Source organism: Pongo abelii, chromosome 13 (genome assembly GCF_028885655.2).
Source record: "Pongo abelii isolate AG06213 chromosome 13, NHGRI_mPonAbe1-v2.0_pri, whole genome shotgun sequence".
Lineage (NCBI taxonomy): Eukaryota > Metazoa > Chordata > Mammalia > Primates > Hominidae > Pongo > Pongo abelii.
This window is the reverse complement of record NC_071998.2, coordinates 113,890,728-113,916,482: the sequence shown is the minus strand read 5'-3', so window position 1 is coordinate 113,916,482 and position 25,755 is coordinate 113,890,728. Positions and strand designations below refer to the sequence as shown.

Genomic DNA, 25,755 nt, shown 5'->3' with positions numbered 1-25,755 from the left:
TTGTAGAGATAAAGCCAATATCCGAAAAGGACAGGATGGCCAGGAAGAGATACATGGGGGTGTGGAGGTGCAGGTCAGAGCCAATGGCCAGGATGATTAGCAGGTTCCCCAACACAGTGACCAAGTACATGACCAGAAAATGCCCAAACAAGAGAGGCTGCTGCTCCAGGTGTTCAGAGAAGTCCAGGAGAAGAAATTCATAGATGGAGGTCTGGTTTCTTCTGTCCATGTCTCAAATTGTGCGTGAAATAAATTTTGTTATAAGTAGCAAAAGAGTGAAGTAATGCCGTGTTAAAAGTACTTCAAACTCCTCTTTAAAAAAATTCTGTGGTTAAATAATTCTGTTTTGAGAAAGCTTGGATTTATTATTGTGCATGTTAAAAAGTTTGGGTCAGACCATTTGTCAAGTTATCGATTGGTGTCAGTATTTGATAAGATAGCTAAGGCTCCTTTGAACTATTTCAGCTGTCCATATGATACATATCAGGCACCGTGTAAAAGTGTGCCTTGGATTGTACATGTCCTATCTGTTTACACAAGTACTTTTCTCTTAGTAATAATATAATTAAGTAAAAATGTAAAATACCAGAACAGTGTGTATATGCATAGTTCCATTTTAGTAAAATTAAACAAATGTTTGTGTATGAATAAGAACACAGTCTAGAAGAACACATTCCAAAGATGGATAATGTTTGCTTCTGGGGAGTGAGTGTGGGGGGGAAGAATGGTGGGTGTCAACTTCTGTATGACACGCACAATTTCTTTTACTAGCATGTATTATTTTTGAAAGTAAAAGATTATTTTTAAATGTGATGGATGTGATGGGTTGAATTAATTTAAATGGTGGTCCAGATGCCAATATGGAGATTTTGAGAGACCCAGAATTCTGACAAGTTAACTAGGGTGTCATCTCTAAAAAGCATCTCTGGCAAGTAAGTAGAACAAAAATCAAATCATTTGACTTTGTGCAAAGAAAAAAAATTGAAGTTATGGAGCAAGACTTTTTCATCATAGTCACTTTACTTAGAGTAACATTCTGGCTTTCCCTAAGAAAAGCCACAGGAAATGCATTGAATTCTGCTCCAGTATCCCCAAGCATGCCTGGGAATGACACATGCTTTCCCTAACACCTCTGATACACCTCACTCACAGGTACTCCTCACTCATAAAATAGGTGCTCCTCACTCATGGGATAGGTGCTCCTCACTCACAGGTGCTTCTCGCAGGTGATCCTCACTCATAGATGCTCCTCACTCACAGATGCTCCTCACTCAGAGGTGCTCCTCACTCATAGAATAGGTGCTCCTCACTCACAGGTGCTCCTCATAGGATAGGTAGTACTCTCAGGTGCTCCTCACAGATGCTCCTCACTCAGAGGTGCTCTTCACTCATAGGATAGGTGCTTCTCACTCACAGGTGCTTCTCCACTCAGTTTGGCTTCTCTTCTTCTGGCCCCTTGGATTTAAAAACCTAAACTTTAGATGGGCTATTCCAGCTCCTGAACCCTTCTTTGCCTTATTATGTTTATTTATGAGATTTATATATTTTAAATCTAAATAGAAGGTGTCAAATCCTTCATTTGCCCCCAAAGCCACACATTAATTTGTCTCTAGCACCGCTCAGAGAAAAGAATACCTTGATTTGGGACTTGAATTTCCTTTTTTCCCATAGGAGCCATAGTGAGGATATACCAGGATCTCTTAACTAGATAATACTGGACATTAAGTTTATCCAATCCACAGCCCTGGTTCTGACACTATGAAAAAAGTTGGAGTAATAATCATAGCTAATACTGGCTGAGCACTAGCCATTGCCAGGTTCTGAATTCACTTAAGTGATAGCCCTGTGCACCAGCACTGTGAATATCTTTATTTAAAAATGTAGAAACTGAAGTTCAGGGTGGCGATGCAATTGCTGAAGTCCACAGTACTAGGTACTGAAGTGAAGTTTGTCTGAGTCAAAAGCTTAAGTTCTAAACCACTGTGCTACACTGCCTTTCAATATTCACCAAATCATTTTCTGACTCTAAGTCTCATGCATATTTTCTATAAGGAGCAAATGCACCATCAGGGAATTTAAATATCCATTCAATTTGACAGTTGCAGTTCTCAAAGCAAATGAAGATGTGGATATTTTTGGCTTATGCCTCAATCTTTTGTGAACATGATTGACGTGCGTTAGTCTACTTTGGTCCAATCCAATGTCTGGACAAGATCCAATTTTTACACTTGATTTGTACTCTGAGATGGAGCTATCCTGAAAGCAACAGACTCCTTCCTTCCTGGTATCTGTAGCTCCTCTCCCCCTAATTGCAACCAAGTCCAGATGCAGAAGCTAAGCAGATAGCAGATGTACAGTGATAATTTTTGTCATATTCATTTATTTATATCATCTTTACAGTAAGAATTAGAAACAAGTAACATTTATTCCAGTTTATACTTTTCTTTCCCAAGGGATACACACCTTCAGGTTGCAAGTTTTTATTAAATAATGAATAAAGGAATTTCATTATTTAATAAAAACATGCAGCCCAATTACATTGACTCCAAATAAAATTTTATTAACGTGAATTAATGTTCTCAGAATTATCTGGACATTCTAAGCAAGTAAACTAATAAAACTTAAAACAATTGACTTTGGGGAAAAGATATGTCATTTGGTTTCAATTTTATTATGATGATAGATACTGTCACACCCTGGTCAGTGGGTTTAAGCTGAAGGTATGTCTCACAATCATCTGGGGAGCATTTCTTTTTTTTTTTTTTTTTTTTTTTTGAGATGGAGTCTCACTCTGTTGCCCAGGCTGGAGTGCAGTGGTGCAATCTCAGCTCATTGCAACTTTTGCCTCCTGAGTTCAAGCAATTCTCTGCCTCAGCCTCCTGAGTAGCTCGGATTACAGGTGCCCGCCACCATGCCCAGCTAATTTTTGTATTTTTATTAGAGACGGAGTTTCACCATCTTGGCCAGGCTGGTCTTGAACTCCTGGCCTCGTGATCCCCCCGCCTCAGCCTCCCAAAGTGCTGGGATTACAGGCGTGAGCCACCGTGCCCGGCCCATCTGGGGAGCATTTCTTATCTGCTACTCAAAATCTGAACTCTATTGTATCTATACAATTAAAAACAGTGCATTAGACTCACTTATTTGTTTCTGAAGAGAATATTTAGGTTGAACAGTGTAAAGGTAAAAAAACTTTAGTTTGCACTAAGAAAATCTTAATTAGCCTTCTGCATCAAGCCCAATAATATGGGTTTGAATAATTCATTTATTGTCTCTGGAACCTATTATAGTTTCCCTGCCTGTGAAAAAGGGTAAATGAATCCTTGGTTTCTCAGTGTGCTGTATTCAGGAAACCCATCTCACGTGCAGAGACACACATAGGCTCAAAATAAAAGGATGGAGGAAGATCTACCAAGCAAATGGAAAACAAAAAAAGGCAGGGGTTGCAATCCTAGTCTCTGATAAAACAGACTTTAAACCAACAAAGATCAAAAGAGACAAAGAAGGCCATTACATAATGGTAAAGGGATTAATTCAACAAGAAGAGCTAACTATCCTAAATATATATGCACCCAATACAGGAGCACCCAGATTCATAAAGCAAGTCCTGAGTGACCTACAAAGAGACTTAGACTCCCACACATTAATAATGGGAGACTTTAACACCCCACTGTCAACATTAGACAGATCAACGAAACAGAAAATCAACAAGGATACACAGGAATTGAACTCAGCTCTGCACCAAGCAGACCTAATAGACATCTACAGAACTCTCCACCCCAAATCAACAGGATATACATTTTTTTCAGCACCACACCACACCTATTCCAAAATTGACCATATACTTGGAAGTAAAGCTCTCCTCAATAAATGTAAAAGAACAGAAATTATAACAAACTATCTCTCAGATCACAGTGCAATCAAGCTAGAACTCAGGATTAAGAATCTCACTCAAAACCGCTCAACTATGTGGAAACTGAACAACCTGCTCCTGAATGACTACTGGGTACATAACGAAATGAAGGCAGAAATAAAGATGTTCTTTGAAACCAACGAGAACCAAGACACAACATACCAGAATCTCTGGGATGCATTCAAAGCAGTGTGTAGAGGGAAATTTATAGCACTAAATGCCCACAAGAGAAAGCAGGAAAGATCCAAAATTGACACCCTAACATCACAATTAAAAGAACTAGAAAAGCAAGAGCAAACACATTCAAAAGCTAGCAGAAGGCAAGAAATAACTAAAATCAGAGCAGAACTGAAGGAAATAGAGACACAAAAAACCCTTCAAAAAATAAATGAATCCAGGAGCTGGTTTTTTGAAAGGATCAACAAAATTGATAGACCGCTAGCAAGATTAATAAAGAAAAAAAGAGAGAAGAATCAAATAGATGCAATAAAAAATGATAAAGGGGATATCACCACCAATCCCACAGAAATACAAACTACCATCAGAGAATATTACAAACACCTCTACGCAAATAAACTAGAAAATCTAGAAGAAATGGATAAATTCCTCAACATGTACACCCTCCCAAGACTAAACCAGGAAGAAGTTGAATCTCTGAATAGACCAATAACAGGAGCTGAAATTGTGGCAATAATCAATAGCTTACCAACCAAAAAAAGTCCAGGACCAGATGGGTTCACAGCCGAATTCTACCAGAGGTACAAGGAGGAGCTGGTACCATTCCTTCTGAAACTATTCCAAGCAATAGAAAAAGAGGGAATCCTCCCTAACTCATTTTATGAGGCCAGCATCATCCTGATACCAAAGCCTGGCAGAGACACAACAAAAAAAGAGAATTTTCGACCAATATCCTTGATGAACATTGATGCAAAAATCCTCAATAAAATACTGGCAAACAGAATCCAGCAGCACATCAAAAAGCTTATCCACCATGATCAAGTGGGCTTCATCCCTGGGATGCAAGGCTGGTTCAATATACGCAAATCAATAAATGTAATCCAGCATATAAACAGAACCAAAGTCAAAAACCACATGATTATCTCAATAGATGCAGAAAAGGCCTTTGACAAAATTCAAAAACCCTTCATGCTAAAAACTCTCAATAAATTAGGTATTGATGGGACGTATCTCAAAATAATAAGAGCTATTTATGACAAACCCACAGCCAATATCATACTGAATGGGCAAAAACTGGAAGCATTCCCTTTGAAAACTGGCACAAGACAGGGATGCCCTCTCTCACCACTTCTATTCAACATAGTGTTGGAAGTTCTGGCCAGGGTAATTAGGCAAGAGAAGGAAATCAAGGGTATTCAATTAGGAAAAGAGGAAGTCAAATTGTCCCTGTTTGCAGATGACATGATTGTATATCTAGAAAACCCCATTGTCTCAGCCCAAAATCTCCTTAAGCTGATAAGCAACTTCAGCAAAGTCTCAGGATACAAAATCAATGTACAAAAATCACAAGCATTCTTATACATCAATAACAGACAAACAGAGAGCCAAATCATGAGTGAACTCCCATTCACAATTGCTTCAAAGAGAATAAAATACCTAGGAATCCAACTTACAAGGGATGTGAAGGACCTCTTCAAGGAGAACTACAAACCACTGCTCAAGGAAATAAAAGAGGATACAAACAAATGGAAGAACATTCCATGCTCATGGGTAGGAAGAATCAATATCATGAAAATGGCCATCCTTCCCAAGGTAATTTACAGATTCAATGCCATCCCCATCAAGTTACCAATGACTTTCTTCACAGAATTGGAAAAAACTACTTTAAAGTTCATATGGAACCAAAAAAGAGCCCGCATTGCCAAGTCAATCCTAAGCCAAAAGAACAAAGCTGGAGGCATCATGCTACCTGACTTCAAACTATACTACAAGGCTACAGTAACCAAAACAGCATGGTACTGGTACCAAAACAGAGATATAGATCAATGGAACAGAACAGAGCCGTCAGAAATAATGCCACATATCTACAAGTATCTGATCTTTGACAAACCTGACAAAAACAAGAAATGGGGAAAGGATTCCCTATTTAATAAATGGTGCTGGGAAAACTGGCTAGCCATATGTAGAAAGCTGAAACTGGATCCCTTCCTTACACCTTATACAAAAATCAATTCAAGATGGATTAAAGACTTAAATGTTAGACCTAAAACCATAAAAACCCTAGAAGAAAACCTAGGCAATACCATTCAGGACATAGGCATGGGCAAGGACTTCATGTCTAAAACACCAAAAGCAATGGCAACAAAAGCCAAAATTGACAAATGGGATCTAATTAAACTCAAGAGCTTCTGCACAGCAAAGGAAACTACCATCAGAGTGAACAGGCAACCTACAAAATGGGAGAAAATTTTCGCAACCTACTCATCTGACAAAGGGCTAATATCCAGAATCTACAATGAACTCCAACAAATTTACAAGAAAAAAACAACCCCATCAAAAAGTGGGTGAAGGACATGAACAGACACTTCTCAAAAGAAGACATTTATGCAGCCAAAAAACACATGAAAAAATGCTCACCATCACTAGCCATCAGAGAAATGCAAATCAAAACCACAATGAGATACCATCTCACACCAGTTAGAATGGCAATCATTAAAAAGTCAGGAAACAACAGGTGCTGGAGAGGACGTGGAGAAATAGGAACACTTTTACACTGTTGGTGGGACTGTAAACTAGTTCAACCATTGTGGAAGTCAGTGTGGTGATTCCTCAGGGATCTAGAACTAGAAATTCCATTTGACCCAGCCATCCCATTACTGGGTATATACCCAAAGGACTATAAATCATGCTGCTATAAAGACACATGCACACGTATGTTTATTGCGGCATTATTCACAATAGCAAAGACTTGGAACCAACCCAAATGTCCAACAATGATAGACTGGATTAAGAAAATGTGGCACATATACACCATGGAGTACTATGCAGCCATAAAAAATGATGAGTTCACGTCCTTTGTAGGGACATGGATGAAATTGGAAATCATCATTCTCAGTAAACTATCTGAAGAACAAAAAACCAAACACCGCATATTCTCACTCATAAGTGGGAATTGAACAATGAGAACACATGGACACAGGAAGGGGAACATCACACTTCGGGGACTGTTGTGGGGTGGGGGGAGGGGGGAGGGATAGCACTGGGAGATATACCTAATGCTAGATGACGAGTTGGTGGGTGCAGTGCACCAGCATGGCACATGTATACATATGTAACTTACCTGCACGTTGTGCACATGTACCATAGAGCCTAAAGTATAATAATAATAATAATATAATAATAAAAAAATGAAAAAAAAAGTCTAAGCTTTAGATGGTCTATTTCAGCTCCTAAACCCTTCTTTGTTCTAAAATGGCCTTATTATATTTGTTAGATTTATATATTCTTAAATATAAATAAAAGGCATCAAATCTTTCATTTGCCTCCAAAGCGACACCTTAATTTGTCTCTAGCATTGCTCAGAGAAAAGAATACCCTACTTGGGACTTGCATCTATGTTACAGGCTGCTGTAACATAGCCTCTTACTGCCATCAGGAAATTGTTCATGCTATTTCATATCATGACATAATCAGCCCTTCATGATTCTGTCTTCCTCTATCATCCAATGACAATTCTCCCTCATACCAGGCCACCCCACCTTCTCACCCATGAAGCCACTCACAGTCCCCGAACAACTTATCTTCATGGCCCCATGATTTGTCATTCCTATCCCCCTTCTTGGGTGCTTCCTCCTCTCCACCAGGCAAGAGGTCAGGTGTCAACTTCTGAGAGTATTTTACATGTTTTCCTGTTGAAGTTCATTGTTTGTTTTATGCTCTTGCCTCCCGCAGTCCTTTCTATGGGTCTCTGGTAGAATATTTGACATATTGCTTTATAATTGTCTGCTTATTACCATTAGACTATTTGTCCCTTAGTGCCAGAGACTCATTTGTATTCATCTTGTTTCTTCTTAATATGTACTCGGTAATCATCTATTCAATAAAATAGGAAACAGATCGGTGGTAAAATGATTTTTAAGCTATGACAAAAGTGTATGGTGTAATCATTTAGCTACCAGCATTGCTTTTTACTTACATAGTTAATAAAACAGACTACCCTTAATGAAGATCTTAGATTGCCCAGCATTAGTTTTAATACATAGAAGGTGTTCAAAATTGTTTGTGAAAAGGAAAAAAAAGTATTTTTGGATGTTGAATTAGTCTAATCAATCGCATATTTATACAAATACTGAATGCTTGATTTGTTGATCTTTTCTATTTAAACTGAACATTGTTTTGTTTTAATTTTAAAAAGAACGCTGGGAAAATTAATGCTTGGGATTCAGATTTAATATGAACACATCTCCTGGTAGGTCTGAGTCTGCTCCTTTGTGATCCTTCCCAATGCTGATAAATGTTCCCCCAAATCGCTTGTTTTCTTGCATTTGAAAACTTAGCAAACCTGACCTGAAATGTTTTGTTCACATGCCAAACCTCTCTCAGGGGTATATGGAAATTTCAGGAAATTATGGTTTCAGGGACTAGGGATATAGATCACAACCTGGTAAAGTAGTGCTCTGGATTAAAGCTACCTAGCCACTCTAGCCTTTAGGAAATAAACATGTTAAGTCACCTAATACAACTCCCTTATTTGGTGAATGAGTAAACAGAATCTTAAAGGGCTGCTGAAGTCATCCAAGATCAGCACTATGACTGATAGCAACAACAGGGTTCCTGAAACTATTTCCATGGACCATTCTGATTCTCCTGATTGACCAAAAAATGAAAGGTGTGACCAATAACTTACTGTCTAGTTCTGGGTTGGGCCAAGAAGAGTTCCTCATTTATTCATGCTAAGGTAGAGGTTTCAGTGTTCTGCTTTAGGTTCTCACTTGTCAAGAGTAGAAAAGCTATATTTGAGGATCACATGAAAAGACATCATCTTTCCCTATGTTTAAGGCAGAAGGGCCTCCTGGGACATGGAACCCTCTTCTGCTCCAAGGAAGGGGAAATGAGAGCAGCACCATGGATCCTGAATCAGCCAGACTGTTTAGAACCCTAGGAAGAGAGGAGTTACTTACATGTAGTTTCTGGCACAATCCCCAGAGCTCCCTGCTGAAAGTGGTAGAGATGTCTGGGAATTCCAGTCTCCAAAGCATTCATTGTGAGAAAAACCTGTTTTATTGCCAGTCCCAGTCCTCAAACTCTAAATGAACTGCTCTGTGACTTTGTGAAGTTCACTTATCCTCTTTGGACCTCAGTTTCATCAGGTAAATAACTCAGAAAACAAAATATTCTCTCAACAGAAATCTTATAGCTATTTTTGCCATCCTAGAGTGCATGAGTGAACACATGGAATGTTCACTAAGACAGATAATACACTCGACCACTGAAGGATATGTTTTTATTTTTGTTCATGAAATATATAACAAGAATGATTATATGTTGGGTCATACAATAGCCTAAAAATCTTCAAAGAATTGTAATAACACCAACATGACATCCTACCTAATTGTGGTTTTAATTTTTATTTCCCTAATAACTAATGATATTGGACTCTTTTCAGGTGCTTACTGATTATTTATATATCTTCTTTTTATGAATTTGTGTACCCATTTTATTGGATTGTCTTTTAATAATTTATAAGAATTTTTAATTCATATGTATTGTATATTAATCCATCAGCTATGTGTATTGTGAATATTTTCTCCCAGTCTGTGGCTTAATTCTTATTTTTCTAACATTGTCTTTTGAAGGACATAAAATTTTAATTTAGATAAAGTCCAATTACCCATTATTTCTTGTTTGGGGATTTCAAGAAACTGTGTCTTGTATGAAATATATTTAACTCAAGATTGTGAAGACATTAACTAACATCTTTTTCTAGGAGCTTCAAAACTTTAGCTTTCATGTTTAGGTTTTATATTAGAGAAAAATGTATTTCAATTAGCCAGGTAACTATGTGTATTAGTCCGTTCTCACATTGTTATAAAGAACTACCTGAAACTGGGTAATTTATGAGGCAAAGAGGTTTAATTGGCTCGCTGTTCTGTAGGCTGTACAGGAAGCATGGCTGGAGAGGCCTCAGGAAACTTACAATCATGGTGGAAGGTGAAGGGAAAGCACATCTTCACATGGCCAGCAGGATAGATAACAGAGGGGGAAGTGCTACACGCTTTTGGACAACCAAATCTTGTGAGAAGTCGCTCACTACCATGAGAATAGCAAGGGGGAAATCCACCCCCGTGATCCAATCACCTCCCACCGGTCCCTCCCCCAACATTGGGGATCACAATTCAACATGAGATTTGGGTGGAGACACAGAGCCAAACCATATCTCTGTGGGTTTATGTCTAAACTTTATTTAATCTTTAATTATTCTATTTTCTGTCTTCATATAAACACAGTACTATCTTGCATGCTACAAATTCATAGTAAATTTAAAATTGCTTATTATCTTTTTAATGTTTTTATTATCTTTGGTGATATCCTCTTTGTCATTCCCAAAATTATGATTTTTGTTTTCTTCTTTTTCTTTGATCAGTCTTGGTAGGAGTTTGCTAATTTTAGTAATCTTTTCAAAAGATCAAATTTTGGTTTGGTCGATTTTTCTGTATTGTGTAACTGCTTGCATTTCATTGCTTTTCACATTTGTCTTTATTGTTTACTTTTTTCTATTTTCTTTTGGAATAAGTTGCTTTTTTCCCCCTACCTACTAAATGTTGAAGTAGATACCATTGATTTTTCACCCCTTTTTCTATTGCATGCATTTAGAGCTAGACATTTTTTTTCACTCTACTAGTCGCATCTCACAAATTTTGATATGGTGTATTTTTGTTACCATCTTTAATATTTTCTAATTTTCATTGATATTTTTTATTTGACTCTCAGGCTCTTTAGAAATGCATGGCATCATTTCCAAATAATTGGTGATTTTCTGATTATTACTAGTATTTTTCTTGTTTAGTTTCATTGTTTTCAAATATCATACTTGGTGTTATTTCAATTCTTTGGGGACTTTTAGGCTTTTGTATGACCCAGCATATAGTCATTCTTGTTATATATTTCACGAGCAAAAATAAAAGCATATCCTCCAGTGGTCAAGTGTGTAGTCTGTCTTAATGAATGTTCCAGGTGTGCTTGAAAGAAATGTGTGCTTTGCTGTTCTTGCTTTTAGTGTTCAATAAATGTTGTTGAACCTAAATAACAGTGAGAGAGAGGCTCTTTAAAAGGAATGATATTTATTTGGGAATGGGCATTGCAATGGGAATACATGTGCCATAGTAAATGATGTGCATATTCAGGAAGGTAAAGGTTTTTAAAGGAAAGCTGAGAAAAATGAGGATTACTCGATTGTTTGAGATAATTATCCTTGGCTACAAGAATCAATAACAAGGGTGGTGCCAGTCTGAGGTGAGACAGGTAGTTGCTGGGCAGATGTTCTCACAGAAGTGTTTTGTGTGTGTGTGTGAGGTTTCAGCGGCCTTTGTGCAGGGTTGTAGTTTCTGCAGTCTTTTGTGATAGTTCTTGTTATGAGGCATTCATGTGTGAGAACCCTCCCTTTTTGGCCTTCCCTGGCTTCATTTTCCAGGGTTGTTAATACAAGTGATACCATTTTGATTCTGATGACTTTGCCATTTCCCTCTTTTGATGGAGATCGTTCTCCAAAAGCATCACTGATCAGTCATCCTCTTGTTAGGTTTTGATTGCCACTTGTTACTGGGATAGACCTGTCCCAGGTTGTTGGTCTGGTTACACATTGGAGGGAGTGACTGGTGACAAGAAGTCCATATCAAAATTCTTTTAGCCACATTTGAGCAGCAAGTGAGGTCTGGAGTGAGTGGTTTTTAGGCTAAGTCTATTTGTAGTCCACTGTTAAATTCAATTTCGCTTATTCCATAGGCATTGGCTATCACCAATATTGAATATTGTTAAAACGTTTGTATTGCCCAAAGCAATCTACAGATTCAGTGCAATCTCTATCAAAATACCAATGACTTTCTTCACAGAAATAGAAAAAACAATCCTAGCTTTTGTATGGATTCACAAAAGACCCTGAATAAAAAAAGCAACCTGAATAAAGCTGGAAACATCACACTATCTGACTTCAAAATATAGTAATAAAAACAGCATGGTACTGGCATAAAAACAGACACATATAATAAAAAATGATAAGAATAAGAATTGAGAACCCAGAAATAAATCCACATGTTTACAGCCAAATCATTTTTGACAAAGATGCCAAGAATATTCATTGGGAAAATTTATTCAATAAGTGGTGCTAGGAAAACTAGATTATATGCACAAGAATAAAATTGGACCTCCATCTCTCACCAGAAATAAAAATCAACTCTAAATGGGTTAAAGATGTAAATATAAGATGCAAAACTATGAATCTACTAGAAAAAAAAATTGGGAAAACAGGACATTGGTCTGAGCAGGGCAGAGATTTTTTTGGGTAAGACTTCAAAAGCACAGGCAATAAGGGCAAAAAAATAGACAAATGAGATTACATCAAGCTAAATAGTTTCTGTACAACAAAGGAAACAATCAGCAGAGTAAAGAAGTTGGCTTGATATCTGGAATTATGTAATGCAATTACTGTAATGCACAATACCAACAGAACAAAAAAAAGATCATCTCAATAGATGCAGAAAAAGTATTGACAAAATCCGTCATTCTTTCAGGATAAAAACATTCAACACACTAAGAACAGAAGGGAGCTTTCTCAACTTGATAAAAGGCATCAAAAAATAACTCACAGCTAACATCATACTTAGTGGTGAAAGACTGAAAGCTTTCCCCCAGGATTAGGAACAAGACTAGCAGATTCATTCTTGCCACTTCTGTTCAACATTGTTTGTACAGAGATCTGCTGGGGGCACACTCTTCTGGGCCATTGGGACAGTCTTCTGGTCTCAGGTCCCTAGCCAGCATTCCCACACAGCCAAGTACCCCCACCTGGGTCTTCCACAGGTCCATCTGGGCTGGAAAGCCATGTCAACCTTGAAGCCCCTCATGAGACTCATGGCAAGCCTGGGCTTAGAGGATCCTCTAGTGCTGGGATGGCTGAAGTGATTACAGGTTCAGGGAACACAATAGTCATTTTCCTTAGAATCTTTGGAGGTCCTCCAAGACAGAAGGAAACAAAGCCAGTCTTTGAAGACTAAAATAAATACCCAGCCCTCACTGCACAGACATTGTTGCCCATCAACAAGCATCGAGAATATCCAGGGAAATATGGCCTCATAAATTTAACAGATTGAAACAATTTTTAAAAATTGAACACAAATACTGGAGGTGAAAATACAATGAATGAAATAAAAAATGCAGTAGAGACTCCTATTAAACATAGTGTTGGAAGTTCTGGCCAGGGCAATCAGGCAGGAGAAAGAAATAAAGGGTATTCAATTAGGAAAAGAGGAAGTCAAATTGTCCCTGTTTGCAGATGACATGATTGTATATCTAGAAAACCCCATTGTCTCAGGCCAAAATCTCCTTAAGCTGATAAGCAACTTCAGCAAAGTCTCAGGATATAAAATCAATGTGCAAAAATCACAAGTGTCTTATACACCAATAACAGACTAACAGGAGCCAAATCATGAGTGAATTCCCATTCACAATTGCTTCAAAGAGAATAAAATACCTAGGAATCCAACTTACAAGGGATGTGAAGGACCTCTTCAAGGAGAACTACAAACCACTGCTCAACAAAATAAAAGAGGACACAAACAAATGGAAGAACATTCCATGCTCATGGATAGGAAGTATCAATATCATGAAAATGACCATAGTACCCAAGGTAATTTATAGATTCAATGCCATCCCCATCAAGCTACCAATGACTTTCTTCACAGAATTGGAAAAAACTAAAGTTCATATGGAACCAAAAAAGAGCCCACGTTGCCAAGACAATCCTAAGCCAAAAGAACAAAGCTGGAGGCATCATGCTACCTGACTTCAAACTATACTACAAGGCTACAGTAACCAAAACAGCATGGTACTGGTACCAAAACAGAGATATAGACCAATGGAACAGAAACAGAGCCCTCATAAATAATACCACACAACTACAAACATCTGATCTTTGACAAACCTGAGAAAAACAAGCAATGGGGAAAGGATTCCCTATTTAATAAATGGTACTGGGAAAACTGGCTAGCCATATGTAGAAAGCTGAAACTGGATCCCTTCCTTACACCTTATACAAAAATCAATTCAAGATGGATTAAAGACTTAAACATTAGACTTAAAGCCATAAAAACCCTAGAAAAAAACCTAGGCATTACCATTCAGGACATAGGCATGGGCAAGGACTTCATGTCTAAAACACCAAAAGCAATGGCAACAAAAGCCAAAATTGACAAATGGGATCTAATTAAACTAAAGATCTTCTGCACAGCAAAAGAAACTACCATCAGAGTGAACAGGCAACCTACAGAATGGGAGAAAATTTCTGCAATCTACTCATCTGACAAAGGGCTAATATCCGGAATCTACAATGAACTCCAACAAATTTACAAGAAAAAAACAACCCCATCAAAAAGTGGGCAAAGGATATGAACAGACACTTCTCAAAAGAAGACATTTATGCAGCCAACAGACAGATGAAAAAATGCTCATCATCACTGGCCATCAGAGAAATGCAAATCAAAACCACAATGAGATACCATCTCACACCAGTTAGAATGGCAATCATTAAAAAGTCAGGAAACAACAGGTGCTGGAGAGAATGTGGAGAAATAGGAACACTTTTACACTGTTGGTGGGACTGTAAACTAGTTCAACCATTGTGGAAGACAGTGTGGCAATTCCTCAGGGATCTAGAACTAGAAATATCATTTGACCCAGCAAACCCATTACTGGGTATATACCCAAAGGATTATAAATCATGCTGCTATAAAGACACATGCACACGTATGTTCCCTGCGGCACTACTCACAATAGCAAAGACTTGGAACCAACCCAAATGTCCAACAACAATAGACTGGATTAAGAAAATGTGGCACATATACACCATGGACTACTATGCAGCCATAAAAAATGATGAGTTCATGTCCTTTGTAGGGACATGGATGAAGCTGGAAACCATCATTCTCAGCAAACTATTGCAAGGACAAAAAACCAAACACCGCATGTTCTCACTCATAGGTGGGAATTGAATAATGAGAACATTGGTCACAGGAAGGGGAACATCACACACTGGGGCCTGTTGTGGGGTGGGGGTAGGGGGGACTGATAGCATTAGGAGATATACCTAATGTAAATGACAATGGGTACAGCACACGAATATGGCACATGTATAAATATGTAACAAACTTGCACATTGTGCACATGTACCCTAGAACTTAAAGTATAATAATTTAAAAAAAAAATGCAGTTCAGAGCATCAACAGAAGAATTGATCAAACAGCAGAAAGAATCAGTGAGCTGGAAAACAAACTTTTAAAATACACAGTCAGCCTCTCCCTCTCCCTCTCCCTCTCCCCTTTCTTCGGTCTCCCTCTCCTTCTTTTTTCGGTCTCCCTCTCCTTCTTTTTTCGGTCTCCCTCTGTTGCCAAAGCTGGACTGTACTGCCATGATCTCAGCTCGCTGCAACCTCCCTGCCTCCGGCTCCTGTGATTCTCCTGCCTCGGCCTGCCCAGTGCCTGGGATTGCAGGCGCGCGCCACCACGCCTGACTGGTTTTTGTATTTTTGGTGGAGATGGAGTTTCGCGGTGTTGACTGGGCTGGTCTCCAGCTCCTGGCCTCGAGTGATCTGCCCGCCTCGGCCTCCCAAGGTGCTGGGATTGCAGACGGAGTCTCGCTCACTCAATGCTCAATGTTGCTCAGGCTGGAGTGCAGTGGCATGATCTCCGCTCGCTACAACCTCCACCTCCCAGCCGCCTGCCTTGGCCTCCTAAAGTGCTAAGATTACAGCCTCTGCCCCGCCGCCACCCCGTCTAGGAAGTGAGGAGCGTCTCTGCCTGGCCGCCCATCCTCTGGGATGTAAGGAGCCCCTCTGCCCGGCCGCCCCGTCTGGGAAGTGAGGAGCGCCTCTGCCTGGCCGCCATCCCGTATAGGAAGTGAGGAGCATCTCTGCCCGGCCGCCCATCATCTGGGATGTGAGGAGCGCCTCTGCCCGGTCGCCCCGTCTGGGAAGTGAGGAGTGCCTCTGCCCGGTCGCCCCGTCTGGGAGGTGAGGAGCGCCTCTGCCCGGCCGCCCCGTCTGGGAGGTGAGGAGCGCCTCTGCCCGGCCGCCCCGTCTGGGAGGTGAGGAGCGCCTCTGCCCGGCCGCCCCGTCTGGGAGGTGAGGAGCGCCTCTGCCCGGCCGCCCCGTCTGGGAGGAAGTGAGGAGCGCCTCTGCCCGGCCGCCACGCCGTCTGGGAGGAAGTGAGGAGCACCTTTGCCCGGCCGCCCCGTCTGGGAGATGAGGAGCACCTCTGCCCGGCTGCCCCATCTGGGAGGTGAGGAGTGCCTCTGCCTGGCTGCCACCCCATCTGGGAGGAAGTGAGGAGCGCCTCTGCCCAGCCGCCCCATCTGGGAAGTGAGGAGTGCCTCTGCCCGGCTGGCCCGTCTGGGAGGTGAGGAGCGCCTCTGCCCGGCCGCCCCGTCTGGGAGGTGAGGAGCGCCTCTGCCCAGCCGCCCCATCTGGGAAGTGAGGAGTGCCTCTGCCCCGCCGACCTGTCTGGGAAGTGAGGAGCGCCTCTGCCCCGCCGACCTGTCTGGGAGGTGAGGAGCACCTCTGCCTGGCCGCCCTGTCTGGGAGGTGTACCCAACAGCTCCAAAGAGACAGCAACCATCGGGAGTGGGCCATGAGGACTATGGCGGTTTTGTTGAAAAGAAGTGGGGGAAGTGTGGGGAAAGGAAGGAGAGATCAGATTGTTGCTGTGTCTGTGTAGAAAGAGGTGGGCATAGGAGACTCCATTTTGTTCTGACTAGGAGAAATTCTTCTGCCTTGGGATGCTGTTGATCTATGGCCTTTCCCCCAGCCCCCTGCTCTCTGAAACATGTGCTGTGTCAACTTAGGGTTAAATGGTTAAGGGCGGTGCAAGATGTGCTTTGTTAAACAGATGCTTGAAGGAAGCATGCTCTTTAAGAGTCATCACTACTCCCTAATCTCAAGTACCCAGGGACACAAACACTGCAGAAGGCCGCAGGGACCTCTGCCTAGGAAAACCAGAGACCTTTGTTCATGTGTTTATCTCCTGACTGTCTCTCCACTATTATCCTATGACCCTGCCATATCCCCCTCTCCGAGAAACACCCAAGAATGATCAATAAATACTTAATAATAAAAAGGAATAATGAAGGAAACATTTTAATCTGTCTTAATTTTAAGAACCCATAATTTACATATACGGTGTGTTTAAGCAATTTCCATATTTGTACTACAGCAAAAAATGATTTTACTTACCAGAAGTATTGTCATACTCCAAATGGTATCCGTGAATAAAGATTAAAAAAAAAAAATAGAAGACAAAAAAGAAAGAGAATGAAAAAAAATGAAGAAAGATGATGGGATCTATGAGGCAACATCAAAATAGCAAATACTTGGGTTATTGAAGTTAAAGAGGAAACTGAGAAGGCAAAGGGGAAGAAAGCTTATTTTAAAAAATAATAACAGAAAATTTTCCAAATCTGAGAAACACATAAATATCCAGGTTCAGGAAGGCCAAATGTCACCAACATATTAAACACAAATGAGGATAATCCAAGACATGTTAGAGTCAAACTCTCAAAGGGTAAAGACAAGGAGAGAATGCTGAAAACAGTGAGAGAAAAGAAGCAAATCACATATAAGGAAGATCTAATATGTCTGGCAGCAGACTTCTCAGCAGAAACTTTGCAGGCCAGGAAGGACTGGGATGACATGTAAGAGTGCTGAAGAAAAACAACTACCAATGAAGATACTGTACCAGTAAAACTATTCCTCAGAAATGGAAGGATAAAGACTTTCCCAGACAAAGAAAAGATGAGGAAATTTATCATTACCAGGCCTGTTCTATAAGAAATACTAAAGGGAGTTCTTAAAACCAAAAGCAAAGGATGCAAATCAAAGCCACAGTGAGATGTCACCTCACCCAAGTTAGAATGGCTATTATCCAAAGGACAAAAAATATTAAATTCTAGTGAGGATATGGAGGAGGAGGTCTGTTGTTTGCTCCAAGAGTTATTTTTTGCTCTAGGTGGCAATGGCTTGCTCACTTGGCTTTCAATTATTGGCATTTTTATTACTTCAATCTGTTAAATTTCTCATTCTTGTCACTCATTGTTTTCCTTATTTTGTTGAATTGTTTCTCCGTATTAAAGTTATTTGAACTCCTTAAAACAATTATTTTGAATTCTTTGTCAGACAGTTAATATTTCTCCAGCTCTTTAGGGGTCAACCACAGGCTCCTTATTTTATCTGTTTGGTCACATCTTGTTTTCCTGATTGTTCTTGAGCCTTATGCTTGTGCATCAGTGTCCGCACATTGAAGAAGTCGGATTTATTCTAATCTCTGTAGTCTGGTTTTGTCTGGAAATGCTCTTCAAAAGTAAGTGTGTCCAGAGATTCTGGGCAGGTTGTTGTAGTGGGCCAGAAATGATGTGGACTGCACATCAAGTCCACCTGGCAGGGGCTATGGGCTCCTGCCTTGTGTTGGGACAAGTACGGAGGCACAATTCACTGGTACTGGCCTAGAGTCAGGGGCCATGGGGGTCTGCCTAGTGTTAGGTTTTACTGTCACAGGCCCAGTGTTGGGGTCCAAGGTAGGTATGTACACTTACTTCTGTCCCTTTCTCTTAGGCAGATGGTATCACTCTCTGTGCTGTGCTGTCTAGGGTTAAGAAGGGGTGAGGTAGGTAATGTAAAATTGTCTTCCCTACCCTATTCAGTACTTATTTGTTTGGCTTAGATTTCCTTAAATGCCAACAACCAAAGTAAATAAATAGGGATAAAAAAGGATTCTCTAGGTCTTTGCAGATTGATTCCATGTTGAGGCTCCCTTTTAGTGTTTAACCATGCCATTTATCACAATATTAGCCTTCACTTACTGCTTGTGCTGACCCTAAATATCAGCTATAGATGAGAGCTCATGGTCTTTTTTAAAATTATTATTATTGTCCTCAGCTTCATCCTGCAGAAGAACTTTTGTGTAGAAGTCTGAACCTGTCACTCATTTCTGCAGCAAGGGGAAGGCCATGGTCTCTTAAGGTAAAACAGGTGAGAGGCAACAGCAGACCTTAATCCACTATTTTCCTCAACATCTTCTCACAGAGAAGCAATAGACCTCTTCTCAATGCCAAATCTTGATCCCACCTTCTGCACCCACATCACATTCCAGTTTATATCTTCTTTCTCTCTTGTTGATATTATTTTTGTAATTTCCATTTTTTTTGTTTACCTCACTTTCTCACAGATTATTTTAGTGAGTGGGAGCCAGCAATCTAAGCAAAGCACCATATTAGGAAGAACTTGAACCCAAAGACTCAGAGAAGTCAAATAGCCCACCCTAAGCTGGCAGGGCCTGGAAACCTTTGGTCCAGATTTGGAATCAAAGCGGGAATGTAAATTAGTTCAACCATTGTGGAAGACAGTGTGGCAATTCCTCGAAGACCTATAACCAGAAATACCATTTGACCCACCAATTCCATTACTGGGTATACACCAAAAGGAACATAAATCATTCACTCACAAAGATACATGCATGTGTATGTTCATTGCAGCACTATTTACAATAGCAAAGTTGTGGAATCAACCCAAAAGCCCATTAACAATAAAGAAAATGTGAAACATGTATACCATGGAATACTGTGTGGCCATAAAAAGGAATGAGATCATGTCCTTTGCAAGGACATAGGTGGAGCTGGGAAGCCATTATCTTCAGCAAACTAACACAGGAACAGAAAACCAAACACTGCATGTTCTCACTTAGAAGTGGGAGCTGAGGCTGGGTACAGTGGCTCATGCCTGTAATCCTAGCACTTCGGGAGGCTGAGGCAAGTGGATGACCTGAGGTCAGGAGTTCAAGACCAGCCTTGCCAACATGGCGAAACCCCATCTCTACTAAAAATACAAAAATTAGCCAGGCGTGGCAGGCGCCTATAATCCCAGCTACTTGGGAAGCTGAGGCAGGAGAATAACTTTAACCTGGGAGGTGGAGGTTGCAGTGAGACGAGATCATGCCACTCCTCTCCAGCTTGGGTGAAAGAGCCAAACTCTGCCTCAAAAAAAAAAAAAAAAAAAAAAAAAGTGGGAGCTGAACAATGAGAACACATGGACACAAGGAGGAGAACAACACACACTGGGCCTGTCGTGGGGGCGAGGGGAGGGAGAGCATCAGAATAATTAGCTAATGCATGCAGGGCTTAATACCTAGGTGATGGGTTGATGGGTGCAGCAAACCACCATGGCACACGTTTACCTATGTAACAAACCTGCATGTCCTACACATGCATCCCAGAACTTAAAAAAAAAAAAAAAAAAAAGCTTCCTGTACGCCACCTGCCATTCCGATTTTCTTCTACCAGAGTATCCAGCTCTCCCAGGAGATATCCCAGAGCAAACATCACACCTTAGTGTGTAGAAATATCTCTGTGGACAAACTTATCAAATACAAACTACTAATACACTCTGCTCTCCTTATACACTCCTTGGTGAGTGCTGAGCCTAGGAAGCCAATTTATGAATCTAGAGCAATTACTTCATGTTTGTCTATGAGGGGCAACAAGGGAAATCATACTCCAGAGCACAGAACCTAGAAATAGTCCTATGACAATGTGCACAAAGAACATGTAACATCCATCACTGAAATCTGGTGTCTGCTTTATAGCTGACCCAGTGCAGCCTGCAGCCCCAAATCTTCTCACCCTTCTGATTTGTTATAGGCTAAGAAGAACCCTGAGCAAAAGAACTGCAGTAACAGAGTGGTTTCCTATGGTAGTGAAAGCTGTTTTGGCCAGAAAAATATGGTGACTGCTACAAGAAAGGGGCAGGGTTGTGCTTTCCCTTTGAGACCTACAAAGATCCTAGTCAGTTTTCATGCTATCCTGAGATAAGCAGTGGGAAACATGCCCTTACAGAGTGAGTTACTTATGTCTGCCTCTGCTGAGGAAGAGGTTTATATCAGAAGTGGCTGTGTTTCAAGGTGCTTAAGAGTATAGGGATTTGGCTTCAGGGTCTCAATGTGTATTTAGTATCTTCTTGGTGATATTGCACAAGTAACTTAATTTTACTGAGCTTTGAAAAGTTATTTGTGAAATGTGTGTAATAAGATTTACAAGTATTCAATTTGATGCTTCATTATATAGTGTTTATGTTACAAAATGGCAATTCTTATTTCCTCTGTGTTATGTGAACTTAGAACCTAGAAGCTGGGGAATGTGGATGTTAGTGAATAGATAGCAAGGATGGAAGTGACCTGAAACTCACCTGTCCAGCAATACTCATCATCTTGCTTTTGTGTTTGAATCTCTCTGTCTCCTCACTCTCCCTTCCTAGGTGGATTGAGTTGTAGCGAACAACGGTCAGAACTTGGAAGGAAGGTCCAGGGGTGAGAAGTATCTCTATCAGAGAGGGCGTAAGTACCCACTATTTTTACAGTTTTTGACATGTTTCTCTTCTCTTCTTTCAGAAAGTGTGGTGGAATGGACAAAAGTAACCAGTCCAGTGTCTCTGAATTCCTCCTCTTGGGTCTTTCTGAGCAGCCAGAGGAACAACCTCTCCTATTTGGCATTTTCATGGGGATGTACCTGGTCACCGTGTTGGGGAACATTCTCATCATCTTGGCCATCAACTTTGAGTTACACCTCCACACCCCCATGTACTTTTTCCTGGCCAACCTCTCTTTTGCTGATGCTTGCTTTTCTTCCACTACAGTCCCTAAGATGCTGGTGAACATCCAGACACAGAGTCAGACCATACCATATGGAGGCTGTTTAGCTCAGATGCATTTTTCATGATGTTTGGGGGCACTGGACGACTTCCTCTTGGGGGTGATGGCCTATGACCGCTATGTGGCCAACTGCAAGCCTCTCCACTACTCCACACTCATGAGTCCTTTTATGTGCATGCTCCTTCTCACAGTATGCTGGATTCTCACCAACCTCGCTGCCCTCTTACACACCCTGCTCATGGCAAAGCTTTCTTTCTGTGCAGGCAACACCATTCATCACTTCTTCTGTGACGTGGTCCCTCTGCTACAGCTCTCCTGCTCAGACACAAGCACCAACCAGGTAGCCTTGTTCACTGTGGGCTCCATGGTACTCACTGGTCCTCTCTCCCTGATCATTTTGTCATATGTACACGTCTTCTCCAGCATCCTCAGGGTCCCATCTGCCTTTGGCAGGCAAAAGGCCTTCTCCACCTGTGGATCCCATCTTACTGTTGTCTTCTTGTTCTGTGGTGCAGCAGTTGGTGTCTACCTGTGGCCCACTTCATCACAGTCAGAGGGCAAAGACAGGGTTGTAGCTATATTTTACACAGTGGTGACCCCCATGCTGAACCCCTTCATTTACAGCCTCAGGAACAAGGATATGAAGACAGCATTGAGAAAGCTTTTGTCTTGAATGCACTTTTCCCCCAGAGACTCTAACCTTATGTCCATATTTGAAAGTTATTCCACAGAAGACCCACATGCTCAGGAAGCAATATCCCTCTCTCCCACTCCTATGCTTAGCTATTAGGGAATAATTCCCCCCAAAATAACCCCTTAAGCTCAAATTGGAGTCTGCATGTGCTTAATGTAACTTTGTAATAATTTCATGAGGACTTGTATTGCATATAATTTTTGCACTTATTTCTCTGCTGTCTTTAGGGAGATCTCAACCTTTCTGGGGGCAAGATCAATAAAAATTTAATTTAGTTGTAGATGCTCTAATAAACATGTGAATGATTTTTAAAGATACCATTTAATGAGCATTTATATATCGTTACCCTTTGCCAGTCATTGTGTCAGGCGCGGGAGATACTGAGATAAGGAAGCCTTTGTTTTTTAGGAACTCCCCTTCTAAATGCAGCATGTGGTTGTGCACATATGCAAGTAACCATAAAATAGATGTGGTTGTGATGGTTTTACCATATAAATTAATGTTCATTTCATCCCATGTACTTAGCCAGTTATGTGTATTATCTAATTTGATCCCCCCTCCCTGGAGAGCCTTTTGAGTTGGGAATTATGGTTATCACATTTTTGAGATGAAAAAACTCTGACTAATAAATCGTTGCTTCCCTATCCTTTTCAATGCTCGTGTTTGTACCAAAAGATAAATTCATATTCAACAAATACTGTATGTATACATAGATAATCATCATGTGCCAGGTATTGTGCTTTGCACTATAGTAAAAATGAGTAAAATATTGTTCCTATCTTAAAATAATGGAGACAGGGACATCATCAATTTGAGGTTTTCAAGTCAGACTGTGATAGTTGCCATAATAAGGGCTGGAGCACAAAGGGAAGAAAAATAATTTACCTAGAATTGGTTAGTTACAGTTTTTAACCCATAAAGTGATATTTTATTGGGCCTCAAAGTGTGAATTTTTGAAAGGATAAAGGAAGAGGAAGAACAAGGATCCCATAAGGACAGACTATTTGCAATAGAGGCCATGCTGGTCCATGGAGCCAGCCCAATCCAACCTTGGAAATGAGCTCTCAGTAGTTCCTATATTGAAAATGTGTCTTACCCGATTTTTCCAGTCTCCATGAGGTCTCTTGTTTAAATCTTTTTTTCCTATCTTTCTTCTTCTAGGTGTCAATGTGTTTTAGTTATGGCTACAGATTATTATGACCTGGGTCTTTTGAGGAATACTGATAACTCAAATCTCACTCTACACCTCTTTGAAGATGAAGCCCTAGTATCTTTATTTCTAAAAAAAAAAAAAAAAAAGAACTTCAGGCAATTCTAGTGTGCAGTTACTAGAGTTGCGTTTTCTTACCACCAACAATGGACGTATAAGGCAATAAAAACACATGAATACAAAGTTTGCTACTTAGACCATGACACTGCAGTCAGTTAGGGATAAAGCAAGTAGACAGCACCAAGAAGTGTCTGAATGCTTAACCTCCTAAGTTTAACTCTCCTACACCCAACTCTAAGTCTTACCATCTGCTGTAATCATTCATCTCTTCGTCAATCTTGCTTGAAGTCCTTCTCCAGACTTTCTATTTTTCTATTCTTGATTAATGTCTATTTCAGTTCTATATGTTTCTTTTTTCCATTTAAATATTTGTATTATATAAATAAGGCATCTTCTTCAGCCTCTAGTGATTCTGAAAAAAATGAAGTATAAGGCATCTTGTTGCCAGGGCAGCTGAGACTGATTTTTGAATATTTCTGTTTCATTGTGATCCTGTCATCCTTTCGGACTAACCCTGAGTGTGTACCTGGCTTACCCATTCTTGCAATGGCAAATAATGCAAGATTTCTCCTGTTGCTTTCTTCTGGTTTTGTTCATTTTTCCACAAATCTGGTGACATCCTGTATATAATCTCCTGAATTCACCAACTTACTCAATTTCATTTCTGTAAATCAACCTTGATATTTTTTTTCTCCATTTAAAAAAATCCCCCATGCCACATTAGAACCACATTTGCACTATCATAGCATTGCTGTCTTGGCAAAACTTAATTAAACTCTCTGAGTCAGACATTCTTTCTTTGGGCGATTGTTAAGGATTAAATGAGATAACACTTATGAGGAGTTTAGAAGGAGGTTCAGTGTATTGTAAGCATTCAGTAAAGGTTCTTCTCTCTCAGCCCTAGAAACATCATGGTACATTAGCCATTGCAATAGATCCCTATAAGGAATCTGGCCTTGATGATACATTTTGGTATTTGATATTTTCATTCGCATTGCTTCTGATGGTTAAGTGTTGCCACCTGGGTCTCTGATATCCCAGAATTATTTTATTCCCATTGGCACTAGGGAGCTCTTGACTCAAGCTCCATGCTGGCATTTTCAATCCACTCTGTCCCAGAAAAAAGAGCCCCCAGTCAACTTTTCAGTGATTCTGTTGTCCTCTTCACCTGTGGATTATTTATTGCTTTAGTGAAGAGAATGTCTTTTGTCCCTTCTTGGGGAACATAGTTAGCTGGTGGGTTCTCTGGTCTCATATAATAGATCCATTCTAGCATGGCTGCAGCCATGGGGTTCCTAACCTCTTCCTCAATACTTTGCCAAGAGGTTCTAGCATTTGCATTCCATTTACTGTAGGCTACCATCGTTTCCAAGCCTCAATCAATGATCCCAGAAGAGTATGAGAGCTTGTTTTTGGTGTTTCTGTTTCCTATTACATGAGAGTGCTCCCATATCAAACAATTTTACCCTATCCAGCCTTGTGTTCCATAACTTCCTTGTTCAGCACCCTGAGGATCCACTTTCATCTTTATTCCTCGTTATTACTTGCATGTATTAGCCATATTCTTCTCCCCCTTTAATGAATAAGGTAAACATTCCCATAGCAGGGAATGTTATTTCTTGTTGGGACTATGCTAAAATAGGTTCCAAGTTACTAGTCTAAACCAAATGAGGAAGAAAGGCATTTTGAAGAAGACAAGTATCTCTTGTGTGTCATCCATCTCAGATCAGAGCTTTTTCAATTATCAATTGCTGCATAGCAAACTACTCCCAAACTTAGTGTTTAGAAAAGCAACAATCATTTACTTAGTTTTGGTTTCTGTTGGATAGTGGTTTGGACTCAGCTCAGCTGGGAAGTTCTTTTAGCAGGTTTGGGTAGGCTTGTCAATGACATGTCTGCAGTTAGCAACTCATCAACTGAGTGGCTCTACTTCTAGAGATCGACTACTTGTTGACTGAAGCGATGG

At 40.4% G+C, this 25,755-nt stretch overlaps 1 protein-coding gene across 1 annotated transcript; it reads left to right on the top strand.

Moving 5' to 3' along the window:
- Positions 1-18,398: 18,398 nt before the first annotated feature.
- On the top strand, positions 18,399-22,498 carry LOC100450592 (olfactory receptor 1N2-like). Its single transcript, XM_063714106.1, is given in 3 exon segments — positions 18,399-18,486; positions 21,432-21,483; positions 21,565-22,498. Coding segments are annotated over 3 exon segments (1,074 nt in total).
- Positions 22,499-25,755: the final 3,257 nt, after the last annotated feature.